The sequence below is a fragment of the Xenopus laevis genome, chromosome 4S (assembly GCF_017654675.1).
Source record: "Xenopus laevis strain J_2021 chromosome 4S, Xenopus_laevis_v10.1, whole genome shotgun sequence".
Classification (NCBI taxonomy): domain Eukaryota; kingdom Metazoa; phylum Chordata; class Amphibia; order Anura; family Pipidae; genus Xenopus; species Xenopus laevis.
The window spans coordinates 20,197,737-20,217,276 of record NC_054378.1 but is presented as its reverse complement, the minus strand read 5'-3'; the positions used below and the strand labels follow the sequence as shown (position 1 = coordinate 20,217,276).

At 41.8% G+C, this 19,540-nt stretch overlaps 1 protein-coding gene across 1 annotated transcript in view; it reads right to left on the bottom strand.

Moving 5' to 3' along the window:
• Nucleotides 1–7,294: 7,294 nt before the first annotated feature.
• The window catches only part of LOC108715292 (vesicular glutamate transporter 2), an 18,728-nt gene continuing 6,482 nt past the window's right edge, over nucleotides 7,295–19,540 (bottom strand). The window contains exons 4-12 of the mRNA XM_018260313.2: nucleotides 12,127–12,241; nucleotides 11,701–11,788; nucleotides 11,525–11,611; nucleotides 11,286–11,428; nucleotides 10,537–10,686; nucleotides 10,162–10,294; nucleotides 9,336–9,446; nucleotides 8,785–8,912; nucleotides 7,295–7,916 (exon numbers count right to left, since the gene is read on the bottom strand). Coding sequence (XP_018115802.1) covers nucleotides 7,581–7,916; nucleotides 8,785–8,912; nucleotides 9,336–9,446; nucleotides 10,162–10,294; nucleotides 10,537–10,686; nucleotides 11,286–11,428; nucleotides 11,525–11,611; nucleotides 11,701–11,788; nucleotides 12,127–12,241 — 1,291 coding nt within the window. The 3' untranslated portion in view covers nucleotides 7,295–7,580. The remainder of the gene's footprint in view (nucleotides 7,917–8,784; nucleotides 8,913–9,335; nucleotides 9,447–10,161; nucleotides 10,295–10,536; nucleotides 10,687–11,285; nucleotides 11,429–11,524; nucleotides 11,612–11,700; nucleotides 11,789–12,126; nucleotides 12,242–19,540) is intronic.

The window sequence follows — 19,540 nt, the reverse complement described above, 5'->3', positions numbered from 1 at the left end:
AGGGACTCATGGGAATGTGATGGGGCACTTTGACTGTAAACTCACTGTGGCAGGGGCTGATGGGAATGGGATAGGGGGATAGGGTACTTAGATGGTAAGCTCACTGGGGCAGGGACTGATGGGAATGTGATAGGGCCCTTAGATTGTAAGCTCACTGGGCCAGGGACTGATGGGAATGTGATATTAACCTCAGATTGTAAATTCAATGGGGCAAGGTGTGATAGGAATGTGATAGGGCACTTTGACTGTAAACTCACTTTGGCAGGGACTGATGGGAATGGGATAGGGTGCATAGATAGTAAGCTCACTGGGGCAAGGATTGATGTGTAGTAATCAGAGGGTAGCATGGGGTGTTGATGAGACATTAGTGGCTGTCAGGAGGGATATGGTGATACATTTGCTGAGACCTTGTGAGGAGACAGTTAGAGACGCAGAAGCGGCACAGAATATTAGCGAGTGGCACTTGGCGTAGGCTGAAACTGAAGAGCCTCCTCTCTTTCACCCGACAAGGCCATTCTTTATTAAAAACAACAAAATATTCTTTTCATTCAGGGGAAGCGGTTGCCGGAGTAACAGAGAGACACTCAAAAGCATCACCCGAGCCTCATTGCTTTGTTCTGTCCCTATTGAAGACTGGAGGCTTTATTCCTGCAGCCTTGAGCTCTCAGCGCATTATGTTCCACCAAGAACTGCGAGTGGCGATGCATGTGATGCACCCACGGGAACAACTCAGGCAAGAACTGAGCGACGAGTGGAAATTAAAGGCACCATATACTGATCAACTATAAACTGGCATTTCTGTGTCCAACGTGTGATATGTCATAACAGCCCTGCTTTATGGCTGAGATTCTAGCTATCTGTATAACAGAGCATTCTGTCCCAGTGGCCGCACATCTGATCCCCATTGGAAGCAGCAGTCCTGCCCTGCTTTATGGATATATAACCCAATGGAATTTTCAGAAAGAATCAGTGTAATGTCTCTTTAAAGCTCTGCATTCAATATACCACAGGGTTGGGATGTTTCTGCCAGTGCCGAGAGTCATCAAACAGACTGTAATTTTGTGCCATTAAGTGAAATTGAGGGAACACGTGGCTGTTTAAGTGCAGTCAAAGCCTCAATCAAGATATATTATGGACACAAAGGCACAATATCCCCGGGCAGGTCAGCACCATTTATCCCACTTACAGGAACAATTGTACAATCTCCCCCTGTACTACAGATTCTAATTGATCTCTCACCTTAATCCTCTATCAGATAACAATTCCCTTGTAATGTCAGGTTATTTATTCAATAAATACGCCTCAATTACTCCTTATCTGCTCCCTGTCAGCCTCTCACATATCCGCACACTCAGCAGAAAAGCTATTGCAAAAGTTCTAGTTGAAGCCATTTTATCCCAATTACTGATTAAAGGGAAACTAAAGTAAATATACAAAAAGGCACAAAAAGGCTTCTAAATATAAATTATCTTCTCTGTGTTTTCCATATCTCTTTATATTTTATCATACCTTCATTACATGTGATGCTCCTTTATTTGCCTTATACAGGTCAGGGAACTTTGAGTATCATTCATGTATTATAACGGATAATGTATCCCCTACTGTAAATGGCAATGATATTAGAAGTCACTGAGGGGTTCTGTGACCATATAAAGGCACAAGGCTGCAGGCTGAGTTATACAGGGATCTCTGAGTATCACTCATGTATTATAAGGGATAATGTACCCCCTACTGTAAATGATAAGGATATTAGAAGTCACTGAAGGGTTCTGTGACCATATAAAGGCACAAGGCTGCAGGCTGAGTTATAAAAGGATCTCTGAGTATCACTCATGTACAGTATTATAAGGGATCGTGTACCCCCTACTGTAAATGGCAAGGATATTAGAAGTCACTGAGGGGTTCTGTGACCATATAAAGGCACAAGGCTGCAGGCTGAGTTATACAGGGATCTCTGAGTATCACTCATGTATTATAAGGGATAATGTACCCCCTACTGTAAATGATAAGGATATTAGAAGTCACTGAGGGGTTCTGTGACCATATAAAGGCACAAGGCTGCAGGCTGAGTTATACAGGGATCTCTGAGTATCACTCATGTATTATAAGGGATAATGTACCCCCTACTGTAAATGATAAGGATATTAGAAGTCACTGAGGGGTTCTGTGACCTTATAAAGGCACAAGGCTGCAGGCTGTTGTATTAAACTGTTACAGGATTCTTTCTGTAGGGTGTGGCTTATGAATCATCACCCATTCAGTGGTAAGGAAAGTGTTAATGTGGTGCAGCAACTACACTCAGTCAGGCCTTGATCTCTGCTGGTCTCTTCCGCACCTGATGGAGAACTTACAGTTTCTTTCATCACATTCCTGTGCTCAGCATCAGTCATGACACTTTATTTTCATTCGTCTCATTGTAGTTTATCAGACAAAACCTCAGTTTGGACCCACACAAAAACATGAATCTAAGAGTTTTGATGACTAACGAGAGAAAAGGGGAACTTGTAGTTCATTGGCTATAGCTGCTCAGTACAGGATCCTGCTGTTACTATGCACCTCCTTTCATTCATAAAACAGGTTTCTGCCATTGCCTAATGCCTTTACCATATTCTATTATTCTGATAGATTGGTGAGAGCTGAGATTGTGTGTCAGACTTTTGGGTACCTGCTTCATGTCGATTGCCTAGAGTACAGTCTGCAGCAAATTCATTCTGGTGGGAGTGCAGTTTAGTGTTGGAGCCCCGTGCAGAGCAGTCACTGGATCACACACTGAGCATTAATCCCACTTTAGAAGCTTTAACAGAAAAACAATCCAATGAAAACTCCCGTTTCCTGCAATAATGTCATTTGCTAATCCAGGCGCAGGCGTCGCGTTGGGTTGAGTAAAAACTGTCAGCCAAAAAAATCCCGGAATCTTCTGTTTCCCATAAATGTGTCACTCACACCCGCTGCTAAAGCACTGACTTGTTTATATGGGAACCGTCTGGGTGCAACCGGCCAACTTCTACGGACCACACACTGCACTGACCCCCCCAAGTAACCTAGCTTCAACTGCCCCCCATTATTTCTGCCAAATCAGCAATATTCATCCACATCTGGTATTTTATGTTAAAAAGTCACTTTTTAACAGCATAATGATTTGCACTGATAGATTGGTGAGAGCTGAGATTGTGTGGGCTAACATGGCCATAGTAAGAGACGATGGGGACATTATGACATGATAAAAACTGTAGTCCAAGATGTAATACTGAGAGAGTAGGACAAGATGGAGACTAGGGCAAGATGGAGACAGTAGGACAAGATGGAGACAGTAGGATAAGATAGAAACAGTAGGACAAAATGGAGACAGTAGGACAAGATGGAGACACTAGGTCAAGATGGAAACTGTAGGACAAAATGGAGACAGTAGGGCAAGATGGAGAAAGTAGAACAAGATGGAGACAGTAGGGCAGGATGGAGACAGTAGGGCAAGATGGAGACAGTATGGCAAGATGGAGACAATCGGGCAAGATGGAGACAATCGGGCAAGATGGAGACAGTAAGACAAGATGGAGACAGTAGGACAAATCCCCCATGTTTCTGGCAGAGATCAGTACAGATTAATGAGACACCAGTCAGTTTAAGAATAAAACAATTTATCTTGTTTTTTTCCATTTTTCCTTTTTTTATACGAAAAGATAAATATAGCTTTTGTTAACACTTTTCTTGCACCAACAAAGTGACACAGGCCACACTTTTCCATTAAACACAGCGAAAGCTCCCACCGCACGGCACATCACTTCGAGGCACAAAGCAAGGGGCAAAGGGAAAGAAGACGACAGAGGATCCCGCTGTCAGTATTTTTGGCCGTCACAATTTTTTTTGTAATTTTTTTCGACAAAGATTTTCTATTTTCATATTGCGGTTGGTCAGCCTTGTGTCACTATCACAAAACAAAGAACGGATTTGGGATTCTGAAGGGACGACAAACACACACTGAGAAAAACCTGACGCTGGCGGAAAATTGAATTTGTGAACTGAATGGCTCAGATAGGCGTTAGTCTGCATTCCTTCTTAAAGAAACAGTAATAAATTAGAGAAGCCCAAACAATTTCATCTAGCTGCTACCCCTATATAAATCAATAAATGAGACCTGTCCCTTTAACTTATTGCTTGATATATGGACTTTGTTCTGACCCCTTTATACAGTTTGTCATGTGATTCTTTGTCCATAGAGCCCTGTTAGTGACACAATAACTATAGCAGGGAAAGGTCCCCTAAATATCTACTTACTGTGGGTACCCCAAGGACTATAGCGGGGTGACTGTTACCCCAATGTTTCTATATATCTGTAACCTTGTTATGAGCTAAGGAGGCCCAGCCTGAAGGCCAGTTAGGGGGAGATTTGGGGTGAGTGCTTATTTGTGCCCTGGGTACCCCTGGAACTATAGCAGGGTGTATAGCGGGGTGACTGTTACCCCAATGTTTCTATTTATCTGAAACCTTGATATATTATATCTAGGGAATAGTATATTTAGTTTCAGTTAATAATGGTAGCATATATATATATATATATATATATATATATATATATATATATATATATATATATATATATATAAAGTATAATGAATACAACCCAACTGTAACATACGTACATCTCTCAAGCAGAGAAAAAGCAAATTTTAGGCAACTTTTCCCTGTTCCGCTGTAACATGTAATAGAAACTCTTTTATGGTTTGCATATTTGACGCAGAAATCTGACCAGAACTGTGTTACATAACTATGCAATGATATTATGTATGTTTTTTTCCACAGCCTTTTCCTTGCAAATAAAATGATAAAACAGAGACAGGTGTGAAATGAAAAGAAATGGCAGCAAATGTTACAGAACAGCAATTGTTTGGTGGAAGACACAGGGCTCATTGGGGAAGTGAGTTTTTTCTTGGCTCGTTACATTTATATATATATATATATATTGCAAGGTTTATTTTCTTATCAATTGTAACCCATTTTATTATACTGTTGAATTCGGGCTTTGGACCTTATAATTCCTAAAATCGGACCAGTCCCCTTGTACAACCTGCGCCCTTTTAGTTGTCACTTTACTACTAGTCCCAGCGTACTCCACTAGATGGAGATCACTCAGGGAATGCTGGGATTTTTACTCTGACCAACCCTGAGTAATAATCTAATATTATATGTATTATTTCCCCCCCATGATCTATGTAACACAGGATCATGACAAATATACACCCCCTTTCTATCATATCATCCAATGCAAATATTTTTACAAAGAAAAAAACACTTTTTGGTTAAAAATGGCTAAATCTCCAGGTACTGTTGGATTTTAGTGTTTGTGTAAGACACTCCTAGATTTGTTACTACCATTAGTCTATAGAGAGAGAAAGTATTTCTACAGCTCATGTCATACAATATTTTGTATACATATGTACAGGACACCATGGAGTCACCACGGGTTGCACTCTAGTTTGGTCCATAAATGGACCATAGACTGCTCAATTGTCTCCCTGGGTTATACTGTATATTCAATTATCTATAAATATTGTGCCTTTCGGTTGAGACATTGGGTCATCCCATTTGTTCATATTTGGCCCTAGGATGATCTGATGGGTCTTTGCAGGCCCCACTTTATCATTTTCTTGGTCTGGGGGTCAAATATTTCAATAATAGGAATGGGATTTGTCCATGCATGGGCAGTAGTGAATAGCAGGTTGATCCAAATCCTGCAGGATTTGAGTTGGGAGAGTTTGGACCTAGAAAATGAGCCCCAGGTGCAGGTTCAGGAAGGTGGTAGGTCATACATCAAGCAGAACCCCTTCCCTTTGGTGATGTCATAGTGCTGACCCTAATTCATGGTAACTGATCCTTTCATATATGAAGGGAACGGGATGGGGTGGAGATGATAAAGTAGAAGAGGACTTATGGATGGGTTGGGTGCAAGTTGGAAAGTAACAGGTTAGGGTTGAGTTTGTGTTGCAATATTTATGACCTGCTCATCACTAATGGTCAGATAGACATGTGAATGCACTTCCTAAAGGACAACTAAGCATTAGTACCATTCCATTGGAAAGCAGCCATATTTAGATTATTTTACTTAACCCCCACCCCAGGAGCCAATCACCTCACACCATCTGACCCTAAGGCAACTATAGCTTACAGGTTCTTGCGGGCATGTTCCACATCTTCAAGGGAGGGGGATCTTCAAGGGAAGATGTACACTAACTTAATTAATTTCCTTGTGCTTTTATAACAAAGATAATTTTGTTATGTTATGTCACAGCAGCCTCAGTGGCTCTATATGTTAAAGGGATACAATCATCTGTCGTAGTACAGCAGCCATGTCTTGCTTTATGTTTGGCATTCTAGGTACCTTGATATCAATTGAAATCGAGATTAACGATCGGTAATATAACAAGAGTCATGTGTAATGTGAGAGTGCAGGGTCACCATTACTTCTGGGTGGGGTTTAGGGAGGAGTAAGGGCATGATTGGCAGGTCTCTATGATATCTGAAGGCAGCCCTATCCGGCTGATATGAATTATACAAATGCATGTATAAAAATGCCTCTGATGAAGTGCCAAAGAGAGGCACGAAACGCGTCAGGTGACTAGACACGTCATGGTTTAGTTAAAGAGCTCCAGGAGGATGCCTGTTTGTGTTTTTAAAGATGCTTGGAAATAAAGATGTTTTTTTTTATCTTAAAACTACCCGTGGTTATTACGGCTCCTGTCTATCTACTATTACTTTGGACGTTGTCATTGTGCCTGGAGCGGAGTCCGGCTGACAGAGGGCCACCACGAGGGTAGACACGGACCAGTCACATGTAAGTAACTTGTATGCGTATATTTGTATAAAAATGTCACTCTTGTGTAATACAAAATGACCGGTGTTCAAAAAATACACCCAGATATATTTAAAAACATATTCTCTGGTTCCCTCCATCTAATGTAATTGGTCCAGCTCCAAAAGAACCATGTTGTTAGATGCTAACACAGCACGTGCACCCACCTGGAACAACTATCTGCTCCTGCTATCTGTCTGAGGCTTATAACATGAGCCAACTTGGAAAAAACATTGTTAGGTCAAGGGAGGTTGCAATTAAAATATTTAAAAAAGGTCAAAAAGAAAAGCACTGAAGACTTTGTGTCATATAGATGTGCCAAACATTCACTGCAACTGGGTGGTGGCATCATCATCATCGACTGTTTGGGGTATAGACTAAAACTCATGGTGGCCTTGTAACCAACGACGACAGTGACCTCTGTCTCTTAGAAATCAAGAATTCCTTTGCTGCCTAAGGAAGATTCCGATGTGCTCTGTTCATTTGTGCTCTGACTTGCTAGAGAGGACGCAGCTCCTGTATTAAAAGCAATGACCAATTAACGCAAATCCCGATGGGATGGATACATGTAGCCAAGGTAACAATGGTTCACATGATGAAGCTTGCTTCCCAAACAAGACTGATGTGTGTGCTTATCGGGGGTCACACCACGGCTTTTTGTGCAAATGACCACAATGAAATTCATCACAGACATTACAAAGAAAAATAAATATATATCTAGGTATGTAGAGCTTTGTTATGAGTAGTTCTCCTCCTCCTGGTAATGGAAAGACTCCTGTCCATCTCCCTGAACGCCATCTTCTCTCTTCTCCCAGCCGTTTGGCCAACCCGTGTTAGCCTGCGTGGTGGCCCCGTAAGATTTGGTTGTGCCATAATTGATGTGATTTTGACTAATATCCCCGGCCTCTTCTGCAAGTTCGTCCTCATTGATGAAACCACACTTCTCGTCGCTGGTCTGCTCAGGGTCTGCCCACGGCTGTTTCTCCCCAGACGCAAATATTCCGTAGAATATGACCCCGCCATAATGGACAAGAGCAGCGATCAAGAAGACATATTGCCATTCCTCTCTTGTCTGGAGAAGGGATAAAAAGGGTTGGATGGATTACTGGCAGGTCCTTGTTGGCCAAAGAAACCAGCAACACACATAAAGCTGCTAATTAGCGGAAGGTTCTGGATAATATATAAAAACCCATACAAAGTAGTTTGGGCAGAATATTAAAGAATCAATATCTGATTGGTTGTTGTGGGGTGCTAGACCAGTCCCGGTCAACCCCAGGGAACTCATATATATATAATCTCAGTCTAAAAACCAAGTTCTATAATTAAATTTTAAATTAAGCAAGCTACACTTCCTACATGATGATGGGACAGATTGCTTGACCCATAAATTAAACTGTCAGATGATGTGGACACAAATACAGGTGGCCACAGATGCTACAATTACGATCTTTCCTGGAAAAAAATATTTCCAAGAAAGATTGTTCATTTCACTACACACGTGTAGAGCTGAATGGACAGATATACAGGTAGAAACAATAGCATTTTACCTGTATCTGATGATTCAGCACTTACAATGGTCGATGTTCGGGTGCCTTCAAAGGCACCTGATCAAAATTTTCAGGCCTCCCTGATCGACGAGCCGACAAGTTTTCTACCGATATCAGTCGGCTCATCTCCCACCAAACATGCACCGAATATTGTACAAAAATGTATTTCATATGTTATTATCGGTGTGCCTATGGCCCCCTAAAGTCCAGACAGCACCAACCAGATATGGACAATTAGATCAACGGAAACGGGCAGTGCCAGTCTGCAGGTGGTAGACCAGTTAACTAGTTATTCTGACCAAGCTGATGACTGCATCAGACAACGTGGTCTATTCTGTGCAACCTTATAACAAAGTCACCTTTGATGTGAAAGAAACAATCACGTGAACTTACTTTGTGCTTGGTCATTGTTCCAACGATAAGAGGACAAACCATTCCAGATAAGGTGCCGACGCCATTGGAAATACCCATTAGGATGCTGGCATAACGAGGAGCAATATCAAGGTGGTTAACGTTGAATCCTGAAAGGAATGAGAATGGTAAGACCAACATAATTAGTGTGCATTTGTCATTGGACTGGGCATGTGGGCAAGTGGTTCATTGGCAGAGGACATAGTGAGAGGACAATAGCTTCTCCACTTAAATCATCTGCACCTTTGGTCCTAACACCCAGAACCATGTTATTTGGCCATAAATTATATAGAAGGGGTGATAACATGGTGACATTTAGGGGTGCTGAGACTGTAGACTCAATGTGGCCTTCCCATCTAATTAACTTAGGCCTCCTTTACTTGGCAATGGCAAATTCAGATGAACTGTAACTAAAAATGTGGATTCTAAAGTTACCAGGGTGGCTATTTTTCTACATGAAGGTCCTTAACTTGCCACAGGCCAAAAGGCATAGTTGTGTAAAATCAAAACACGATTCAGGTTGAGTTTATTACCAGAAATGGCAAATCCACTGAAGCCGACTGCGAGGACCAGAAATGATATTGCAATACCCTTGCTGTGGGAATAGCCAACAACAAGCAGTAGGGTAGCTTCCATGCCGAATCCTGCAAAGTACCAACAGAAACATCAGTGTGGCATCATCTAAAGAAAGAGTTTGCCATATATCCTAATTATATGCAGGATTTGGAGATAATCCAGAAGGATATCTATATTAAGCAACTTTCTTGTATACATCAATTGCTCATTTCCAGTGGGTTTAGACTAGTGGAACACATGGCTGTTTATATATTTTTCTCCACCTGAATTTTTTACACAGAAAGAAAAAAGCCAACGTGCTCCCACCTTCAGTTGACCTCTGTTGTCTTTATTATTAGGGATGTCGCGGACTGTTCGCCGGCGAACAGTCGGCTGTTCGCGTCCGCCGCAAGTTCGCGAACGTCGCGTGACGTTCGCCAATAGGCGTTCGCGTCAAAATCGTTCGACCATTCGATCGCTAAAATCGAAGGATTTCCGTTCGAATCGAACGATCGAAGCCATTGGATTGAATGAAATCATTCGATCGAATGGCTTCGATCGTTCGATTCGAACGAAAATCGTTGGATCGAACGATTAAAATCCTTCGATCGTTCGAATCGAACGATTTTCGGATGTTCGAAGTTCGCGAACTGTTCGCGAACTGTCCGCATTTTTTGCCGGTGTTCGCGAACGGCGTTCGCGAACACATTATCGGCGGTTCGCTACATCCCTATTTATTATACAAAAACAGTTTTTATATGGAGTTCCCCTATAAAAGTTTCCATAAAGTGTTTGATGACCCACCTCCACAATTCATAATTTTTCGGACCATGGTCGTTGAGAGAATTTGTTTGCTTCTAAGGAAGTCGGCAATTTGTCCTCCAATAGGTACAATAATTGTCATGACCAGATGGGGAACAGCAGACAAAAGCCCCACCTAAGAGACAACACACAGTTATATACTGGGAGTCTTGAGTTTAACATTATACTGTATATGTCAGCAGTTTCTCAGAGACAAGAGGAAAGTGTTGGAAGGGTTACTGCCTGCTCTCCTCTCATTTCCCTACATAAATAGGGATTGGTAGCACTAGATAGGTACCTAATATATAGGGACAGAGACAAGAGGAAAGTGTTAGAAGGCTTGGAGTCAACTATGGTAGAAGTATACAGGGTCCTTACTTTGCTGATCTCAAATCCAAAGACTTCTTCAAAGTAAGCTGGCTGGCTGATAAGGAGAAGATAAAATGTCCAACTCCTACAGAAATTTGCAACGATAATTGCATAGACTGGCATTGAGGTAAAAAACTTCCTCCAGGGAGTCTTGAATTTCTGAAACAGCAAACAGTGCTCTGATCACACACATTAGAAATAATCAGGGAGCCAATAGATGTAAAGACCTAGAGGAGAACATGGCATTTGGTTTAGCTTCAAAATGGATATTATTGATTGTGAGATTGGAACTAGAGAGAACTGAGTCGATTATAGTTGGTAGCACAATTGCTATATATTATCAACTTACTTTGTATAATGTGTTCCTCTTTCTCCAGGAGTATTTAGCACTTAAGTACCCCAAATCTCCCCCTAACTGGCTGGGCCCCCTTAGCTCATAACAAGGTTACAGATATATAGAAACATTTGGGTAACAGACACCCTGCTATAGTTCCAGGTGTACCCAAGGCACAAATAAGCACTCACCCCAAATCTCCCACTAACTGCCCTTCAGGCTGGGGCCCTTAGCTCATAACAAAGTTATAATGATTAATGGGTCATTATCACATAGAAATTTATGAAAAAATAAATATCATCCGGGGGAACAACCACAGTGACAGTCGCCCCAGGTGTTTCAGGGGAACATCCTACTAGAAAGGGGCAGATTTCATTAGCTGAACTATAAAGCAATAAAGACCAGATGAACAAAAATGTCTCACCTCCATGGCACCCAAAATGTTTGCACTCTCGCCAATACTCTCCTCTATGTAGGTCCGCTCTTCATCAGTAATGGTTGGGTGATTTGCTGGACTTTCATAGGACACCAGGATCCAGAAGAGGTACCAAACCAGGCCAAAGCACCCTGCACTCAGATACAACACACACAAGATCCATCAATAACCAATGCCAAGTCCATTTTCTGTCATTTTACATAGGAAGTTAAACTTGAGGCACTCACCATAGACGTAAAACACAGAGGACCACCCGGTATATTGCACAAGAATCCCGGCCAATGGCATAGCAATAACAGCTCCTGCATAGGATCCTGGGAGCAAGGCAAAAACATTGTCATGGCCCTGACTGAAGACCATAGGTAGGTTGTAATCAGGGTAGTAAGTACAGTGGGACAGTTACCACAAAATGATGTTGTTGCCAGACGACTTCTTTCCAGTGGTGGGGCCCATTTGCTCCATATCCCATGGCATGCTGGGTAAGTGACACCCTAGTAATGAGGATAGAGCCATTGGTTAGAGGTTTCAAACCCACAATTCTTATTAAATGAATTATAAAGGGCTGAGATAGAGGAATTGTTGTGTTCCTTTCCACCACTAGGGGGAGTCTGGCAGTAATCGCCAACATCAGAGAAAACATTCTGCTAAAGTCTTGAAATCTGGCATTGCTGCAAAGGCTCCGAATCGTGAATCTGAGCAGGAGAATAGAAGAGAGCTAGGTGCCATGTTGGTACAGAGCATGTATTATGTGGGCAATGGATAAATAGAACTGGCAAGAGGCAGGAGAATGGAGCTTTCACATTCTGGTTACAAGAAGGAAGGCCGTTACCTCCACGAGCCCTTGCAAAATCCTCACGAAGATCACACAGCCATAGTGAACCCTTGCGGCTGAAGGGATCAGCATGTTCAGCATTGAGGTGAGGACGATGGCAGCACCAAACACCCTGAAATGTTAAGAAAATTAGATATATTTACATAGTTACATAGAGGAGGTTGAAAAAAGACACATGCTCTGCAGGATTAATCATTATATAATGGTTAATCCTGGGGCCCCAAAATAAGTATATTTCACTGCCCAATGCACAAGGGAAATAAGGGGTGCCTATAGGTGCAGTCAAGGGAATGGGGGGGCCTTACTGTGTTCTACCAAACCCCCTGCAGCCTCTGGGTCTGCCCATTACAGTTAAACCACCGCTGCTAAACTAGAGAAAGGCAAAAGCGCGGTTTCATATTGTAATTACAAGTGAGATGAACCCACAGGAATAATAATGAATGAATGTTTATTTGTTTTACTTCTGGAGTAACGATCAACAGATTTACGCTCCATATGATTATTACAATATAATACAATAATATAATATATGATTATGATATTCTCCTGCTAACGAGGCTGTATGTAAATAAATCCTTTCTTTATCATTATAACCCTCATTTGTACAAGGAACAAACTAATTACAATGCCAATTCCATGTTCAGCAATACCCCATTGGCACACAGACCAACTGCCCAGAATACAGGGAGTGTTTCGGCAATACTTGTGCTCTCCAGGCAGGAGGAGGATGCTGGGACTTGTAGTTCCCTCTTAGTGATGAGCCAATTTATTTGCCAGCCATGGATTCGCAGAAAATTCACAGAAAAAAAACGCCATAAGAAAAAATGCCCATTGACTTCAATGCATTTGGAGAAATAAGTCACCATAAGAAAAAATGCCCATTGACTTTAATGCATTAGGACAAAAAAGTCACCATAAGAAAAAATGCCTAGGCAAAAGGCTATAGACACACATACGTTTAACTGCAGCGGTTCCCCCCGCGTTTTTAAAAAAAAAAAATGCGTAAATACGCTAGCGGAAGTACCGTAGTCTTAACTTGAAACCGCTATGCAGTGGTCGGCTTTTGTTAAATGTAGGTGTGTCCATAGCCTTAGGACAAAAAAGTCGCCATAAGAAAAAACGCCCATTGACTTTAATGCATTCGGAGTTAGAAAAATTGTTGTGCACGTAAAAACGGCAATTGACCACTGCTTTTCACAAAATTTCTCTGCTTCGCAAATTTTTTTCGCAGTTTCGCAAATTTTCCGATCGAAACGGGACTGATTTGCTCATCACTATTCCCGGTCTCAATGTTATACTGAGGCTTTAAGACAAGATCCTTATGATATCTGTAATGTGCTGGCACATTCCTATTAATTAAAACTCTATACCCTGCGCATGGCAAAGCCCCCTGAGACCCCACTGAGACTGCAACTCTGTGTCGTCATCTTCCCCATGGGCACTTGGTAAAAATACCCGCATTAAATTTAGTATGTTCCCTTGTGTGTACTGCTGCTATAGAGACATGTGAGATGTGCCAGATTTATTTTCCCTTAAACACAATAGTTATTATTCTATTGTGATATTTACCTGTGCAGAGAGGCTCACAGCTGTGCACCTGATGCTTCAACCAGCGGCGTAGTGTGGCACTTATATCGACTTTAATACTCCTCTTTAATATGACTGTGTGTGACATACTCTGCCTGTGTGTGACATACTCTGCCTGTGTGTGCCATACTCTGCCTGTGTGTGCCATACTCTGCCTGTGTGTGACATACTCTGCCTGTGTGTGCCCTGCTCTGCCTGTGGAACATAAGCCTGGTATTTGTTCTGAGGTTTTATTATCAATTGGAAATCAGTGTTAGGGACCCCTAAGGTGTTAAATCATGTGCTGGGGGGGGGTGCTGTGTTATCCACAGGGGAGGATGAGGCATATGGATTTAAGGGTATGTCTTAATATGACTTGATTTTTTCACATATGAGTAATGAGTAAAATCCCTGCAGTGAGCACCAACCATTTAATTTTTTGGTGTGTTACCACTATTAATGTGGACATGGTATTGTGGTAACATGGGTGTGGTTTACAGTGGGTGTGGTTTAAAAACAGGGAGTGGTCTACACTGACTGACCATAATCACGATTCCCTCCACCATGTACAGGGTCAGACTGGAGCCTTCAAGGCCCACTGGGGCTGCACAACAAAGAGCCCACCTGGCAGTCCCCGGGGGCCCCCTTTGACCGTTAAATTCCTGGCATGTGAATGTGCAAAAACCGCGCAGATGCCTGTAATAATGTATGCGTATATGCACAAAAGGGCCGAAACAAGCCTAAAAGCACAAAAGCAGGCCAGCAACGGGAGGCCAGGTCTGGGCTGGTGGGGGCCCATGAGGGCCCAGTCCAACGCTGACCATGTAGTCCAGAAAAATTCTGGCCCTCGATACCACAGAAGTAGGACAGCACTGGTGTAGAGGGAATCAATATGGCACCTCCATCCTCCCATATGTATAAATACAAGCAATGTCTTTATTTAAAGCATCTTAAAATGAAAATAAAATAAATACAAATCTCTCTTGCAATACTGTATATATAGTCTCTTGTAATTCTGGGCATACTATATAAAATGCATGAATTAATTATATTATATTGATAATATTTCAACAAAAACCAACCAATTTCAGTTCCAATCGGGCCACAAATTCGTTCTCCAACCACTAATTAGAAATTTCCTAATAAAACACACTCTGAACGTGACGGGCACTGGGAGTAAAAGGATTATGTCAGGCAAACTTTGTCTTTTACACCCTCGAGTGCCCAGTTTCTGAATGAAGACGCAAAGATTTCCCGTTGGCGTGTGCCTGATGCCGTGTTACAGGGGGGGGGCAGCCCAGCAGTTGTTTTTCATGAGCTCAGCGGCCGCATTAATATACTAACATGGATTTTTTTTTTGCTTTCTAATTTAATGTATTAAAAATCCTGCTTTCATTTATTATTGGGCCACATCTGAGTCCTGCGAATATTGAGTGGAATCCCTGGGTGATTCATTAAATCAACAAAATGTCTATATTACTAGAGACAGACAATAGGAGCACAGGCAGCATATGGAAGGCAACCAGCTGAGCACGGGGGCTGAAGTCTACTATGAAAGCAAAGCAGACCCCAGAGAAGCCCCCCTTGTATTTATTACCTGCAGTCTCTGGACAACAAAGCACATTTATTCAGGGCCTCTGAGCCCGGGCTGTCATTAGCATGTCCTGCACAACTATTATTGTAGGGAAAAGGCAACATGGAGACCATGGAACACAATGGATACTGAGCAAGATACAAAATGGACAAAATATGTTGGGCAAGATGGAGACAGTGAGGAAGGAAAGGACAGAGGGAAAAGATGGAGACAGTAGGGCAAGATGAAGATATTAGGGAGACAGTTGGACAAGATGGAGCTAACAGGGGAAGTTGGAGGTAGTAGGAAAATATTGAGGCAGTAGGTTAAGATGGAGACAGTAGGGAAAGATTTAGACAGTAGAGCAAGATGGCAATAGTAGAGCAAGATGGAGACAGTAGGAAAGGATTGAGGCAGTAGGTTAAGATGGAGGCAGCAGGGGAAGATGGAGACACTAAGGCAAGACTGAGACAACAGGAAAAGATGGAGGCAATAGGGCAAGGGGGAGACAGTGGATTATGATAGAGGCAGTATGGCCAGATTAGGACAACTGGGAAAGATAGAGACAACTGGGAAAGATGGAGACAGTAGGAGACAATGGAAAAGATAAGGGAAGATGGAGACAGTAATGCCAGAAAGAGTCTATAGGACTAGATGGAGACAATATGGCTAGATCTCAGGCAGCTATAGGTTAAGATAGCAACAGTGACAGTTTATATTAGGTTATCCCAACCCACCACCCTGTTTTGATAGGATTCTTGATGCAACTCTTTTGGCAGCTGAAATGAAGTTAGTCCTTCTAATGGATTTAGCCAAGAACTATTTCAAAGCCCAGTTTAATTATACAAAATTATAAATGGTAGAAAAAAAATCTTAATAAGTCTGGTTTTGTCTCCTGCATTGGGTTCTGCACTGTAATGAGTTTAAATAGTCAATGCAAACATAGGCTTGGGTTATAGTGTGCCCAGAACATTGCAATTAACCCTTTGCCAACTGAAGATGAGTATCTGAGAAGTCAGAGTGAAGGCCGCTGTATCTTTGCCTTCAGGCAGTGAACAAGGGACTAAGTGTCACAAATCCCTGAAATGAATGTGCTGGCAGCGAGTGCCATTTCTGCGTGACACTGAGAGGAGTCAATTTATGCAGCATGTTGATGTGTATTAGCAGGTGCCAGACGGGTGGATCTGTGTTCCATGTAATTTAATTTATTTCCAGCTCTTTAATCCTCCGTCGCGCTTATTTGCAATAACTACAGCTTGTGTGACAGTGTTTCATACAAATGGTTTATTACTGCTCCGCCATCCTAATTGAACCCCTAATGTGGAATCCAGGGTTATTATCCCATTAAGGCTTCCTGCACACAAGCCCTGACTCCATTGTGTCTATAACTTGTGTTTATTATCTGATCCCAACCAATTGCCTTCACAGTAATCTTGCACCCTTGCTGTTTCCCCCCAACGAGAGTTGTAGTTTGACTACATCAGGAGGCAACAGGTTTTAATGTTTCTACATTATTCTTATATTACATATTCTTATATTACATACAAGTCTTGACTGGAGGGGAGCATACATACACTACATTGTTTTATTGGTGCATGTAGCCAGAACCAGCAGTGCAGAGAATAGAGGAGAGCAAGGTCTGCCCTGTCTGGCTGCTTCTGTGGCCAATGTACTGTACACTGTATTATGGTGAAATTTATGTTACTACAGGTACCTACACATCCCACACCATAGTATGTCTGACAGTCCTCTCACCCCAAAATTACCTTAAAGGAGATCTAAACCCTTATAAGAAATATGGGTAGAAATGCTATATTTTATATACTGAATTTTCTGCACCAGTCTAAAGTTTCAGAGTCTCTGAAACAGTAATGATCCAGGCATTCAAAGTTGTGCATATGGGCCATTATCCTGGATTATGTTGGGAGTGTCAGTGGCACTGCACATGCTCAGTATTGTCCAGGCAGCTGTTAAGCTAACCTTAGGGGCTGTCGCAAAATAGCAGCAGCAGCATAAAGCATGTGCTGTAAATCAGCATAGAATTATTTGGGGAGCTACTATGGAGTATTTTTGGAGGCACAGATCTTTCCTGCAAAAGGGCTGAAACAGAATCTCAAAACATAATGTGTAGCATTTGTAGCCGATATCTTTGATACGCTTTAGTACTCCTTAAATGTAGGTAAATATAAACATTGGGGTAACAGTCATCCTGCTATAGTTCCAGGGGTAACCAGGGAACAAATAAGCACTTCCCCCAAATCTCCCCCTAACTGGCCTTCAGGCTGAGCCCCCTTAGCTCATAACAAGGTTACAGATATATAGAAACATTGGGGTAACAGTCACCCTGCTATAGTTCCAGGGGTACCCAGGGCACAAATTCACTCTTCTCATTGATTTCTGTGGATTACTGGGCTATCCCAATTATTAGCCATATTTAATTTCTTCAAAGCTGTAAAGTGTCAGGCTCAGTAGATATAAACAGGCCACTGTGCAGTGGATCATCCTCGCTCATCACCTGTTGCAGAAAGACAGTGAGCAGCTGGGCAACTTGTAGCCCTGGGAAAAGCTGTTTATAGTAACTTACACCCAACTGCTGTTACTAGTCAACCTTGCTGCTGTTCCTTGTGTTGTTAGTGAACCTTTCTGCACAGATTAACTTAAACCATTAATAAACACACACACACATATATATATATATATATATATATATATATATATATATATATATATATATATATATATATATATATATATATATATATTAATAATATCAAAACAAACATCTCAAAGTCACCATTAACACATGATAAGATGCTAAATACTAAAAAAAATGGCCTCATCAAATGACCAAAAGCCACCAGATCATAATGGAATGCATGTCCAACAGGCTAGGGAAGTGGGATTTGGCCTACAAGGTCATTTAAGGACACACACCTGTTAATTTCAGTTCAGTATACACTCACATTCGCACCCAATGACCAGCATTTGCACCCAACTCACACTCAATTAAATCTATTGATACTAAAATTTGCTTCCAAAGTCTAAAACTTAAGGCAATAACCCTCACATAAAGAATTATGGGTAGGGACATGTCAGTCACTGCTTAAATGTCTCTTGGGGGGGGTAACTGTTCAACACTGGTTGTGAAGCACCCGCATCACCATATATTCAGTCCACACATATGAGAAGGTGTTGCCATGTTGTTGCCAAGGCTCTGGTGCGCCTAAAACTTCCCCACCATAGACAGATATGCCAATAGCAACATGGATGTTTCTGAAAGGACATTATTGGAAAAGCAGGAGGATGGAGATCAGCAACACCTGAAGGACAACAGGTTGGACGTCCCTCATTTCTCAATTTGGCCGCCAAATACAGATTCCCTGTATAATGAAGTGGCTCTACTTTAATAAGAACGATGGCTTAAAGGAACAGTAACGTCAAAAAATAAAAGTGTTTTAAAGTAATGAAAATATAATGCACTGGTAAAACTGCTGTGTTTGCTTCAGAAACACTACTATTGTTTATATAAATAAGCTGCTGTGTAGCAATGGGGGCAGCCATTCAAAGGAGAAAAAGCTCAAGTTACACAGCAGATAGAAGATAAGCTCTGTCTGTCTAATGGTGTTATCTGTCCATTAGTTAACCTGTGCCATGTAGCCATTTTTCAATTTCCGCCATTGCTCCACAGCAGCTTGTTTATATGAACTATAGTAGTGTTTCTGATGAAGCAACCAGATCAGTTTTACCAGTGCAGGGCAACAGTACATGATATTTTCATTACTTTAAAATACTTAAATTTTTTGGTGTTAATGTTCCTTTAATAATGAGGTCCCTTTTCTTGGCTTAAAGGGTTTTGGAAGTCGATATAATGATATTATCTCTGGTATCAGAAGAACATTTCCGACAGGCACAGTGCTGGTGCCTCCGATCCCTTCCCCGGGAGGCAGTGAATATTAAGCTGGAATTAATACACAGAGGTCACCATGCTGAATCTCTCCTGAATTCCCAGCAGATCTAATTAAGTGGAGGAATCACACTCCGGCAGCCTAAGAGCTTGCCCAGCGCCATAGAAACCAAGATGTGAGCTCTTGCTGTACCATCTGGAAGAAACTCTCATCCCTTTCAGTGGCAGCTCCCTCTCATTGCTCCCAGGATCAGCAATTTGCCTTTTCATTTAAATTCATACCTGCCTTCTCCTTAACGGGGAAGATAAAGAGCCCCTTGTATTGGTAGTAGTTTGACATTTAAATATATATACGTGTGTTTGTCATA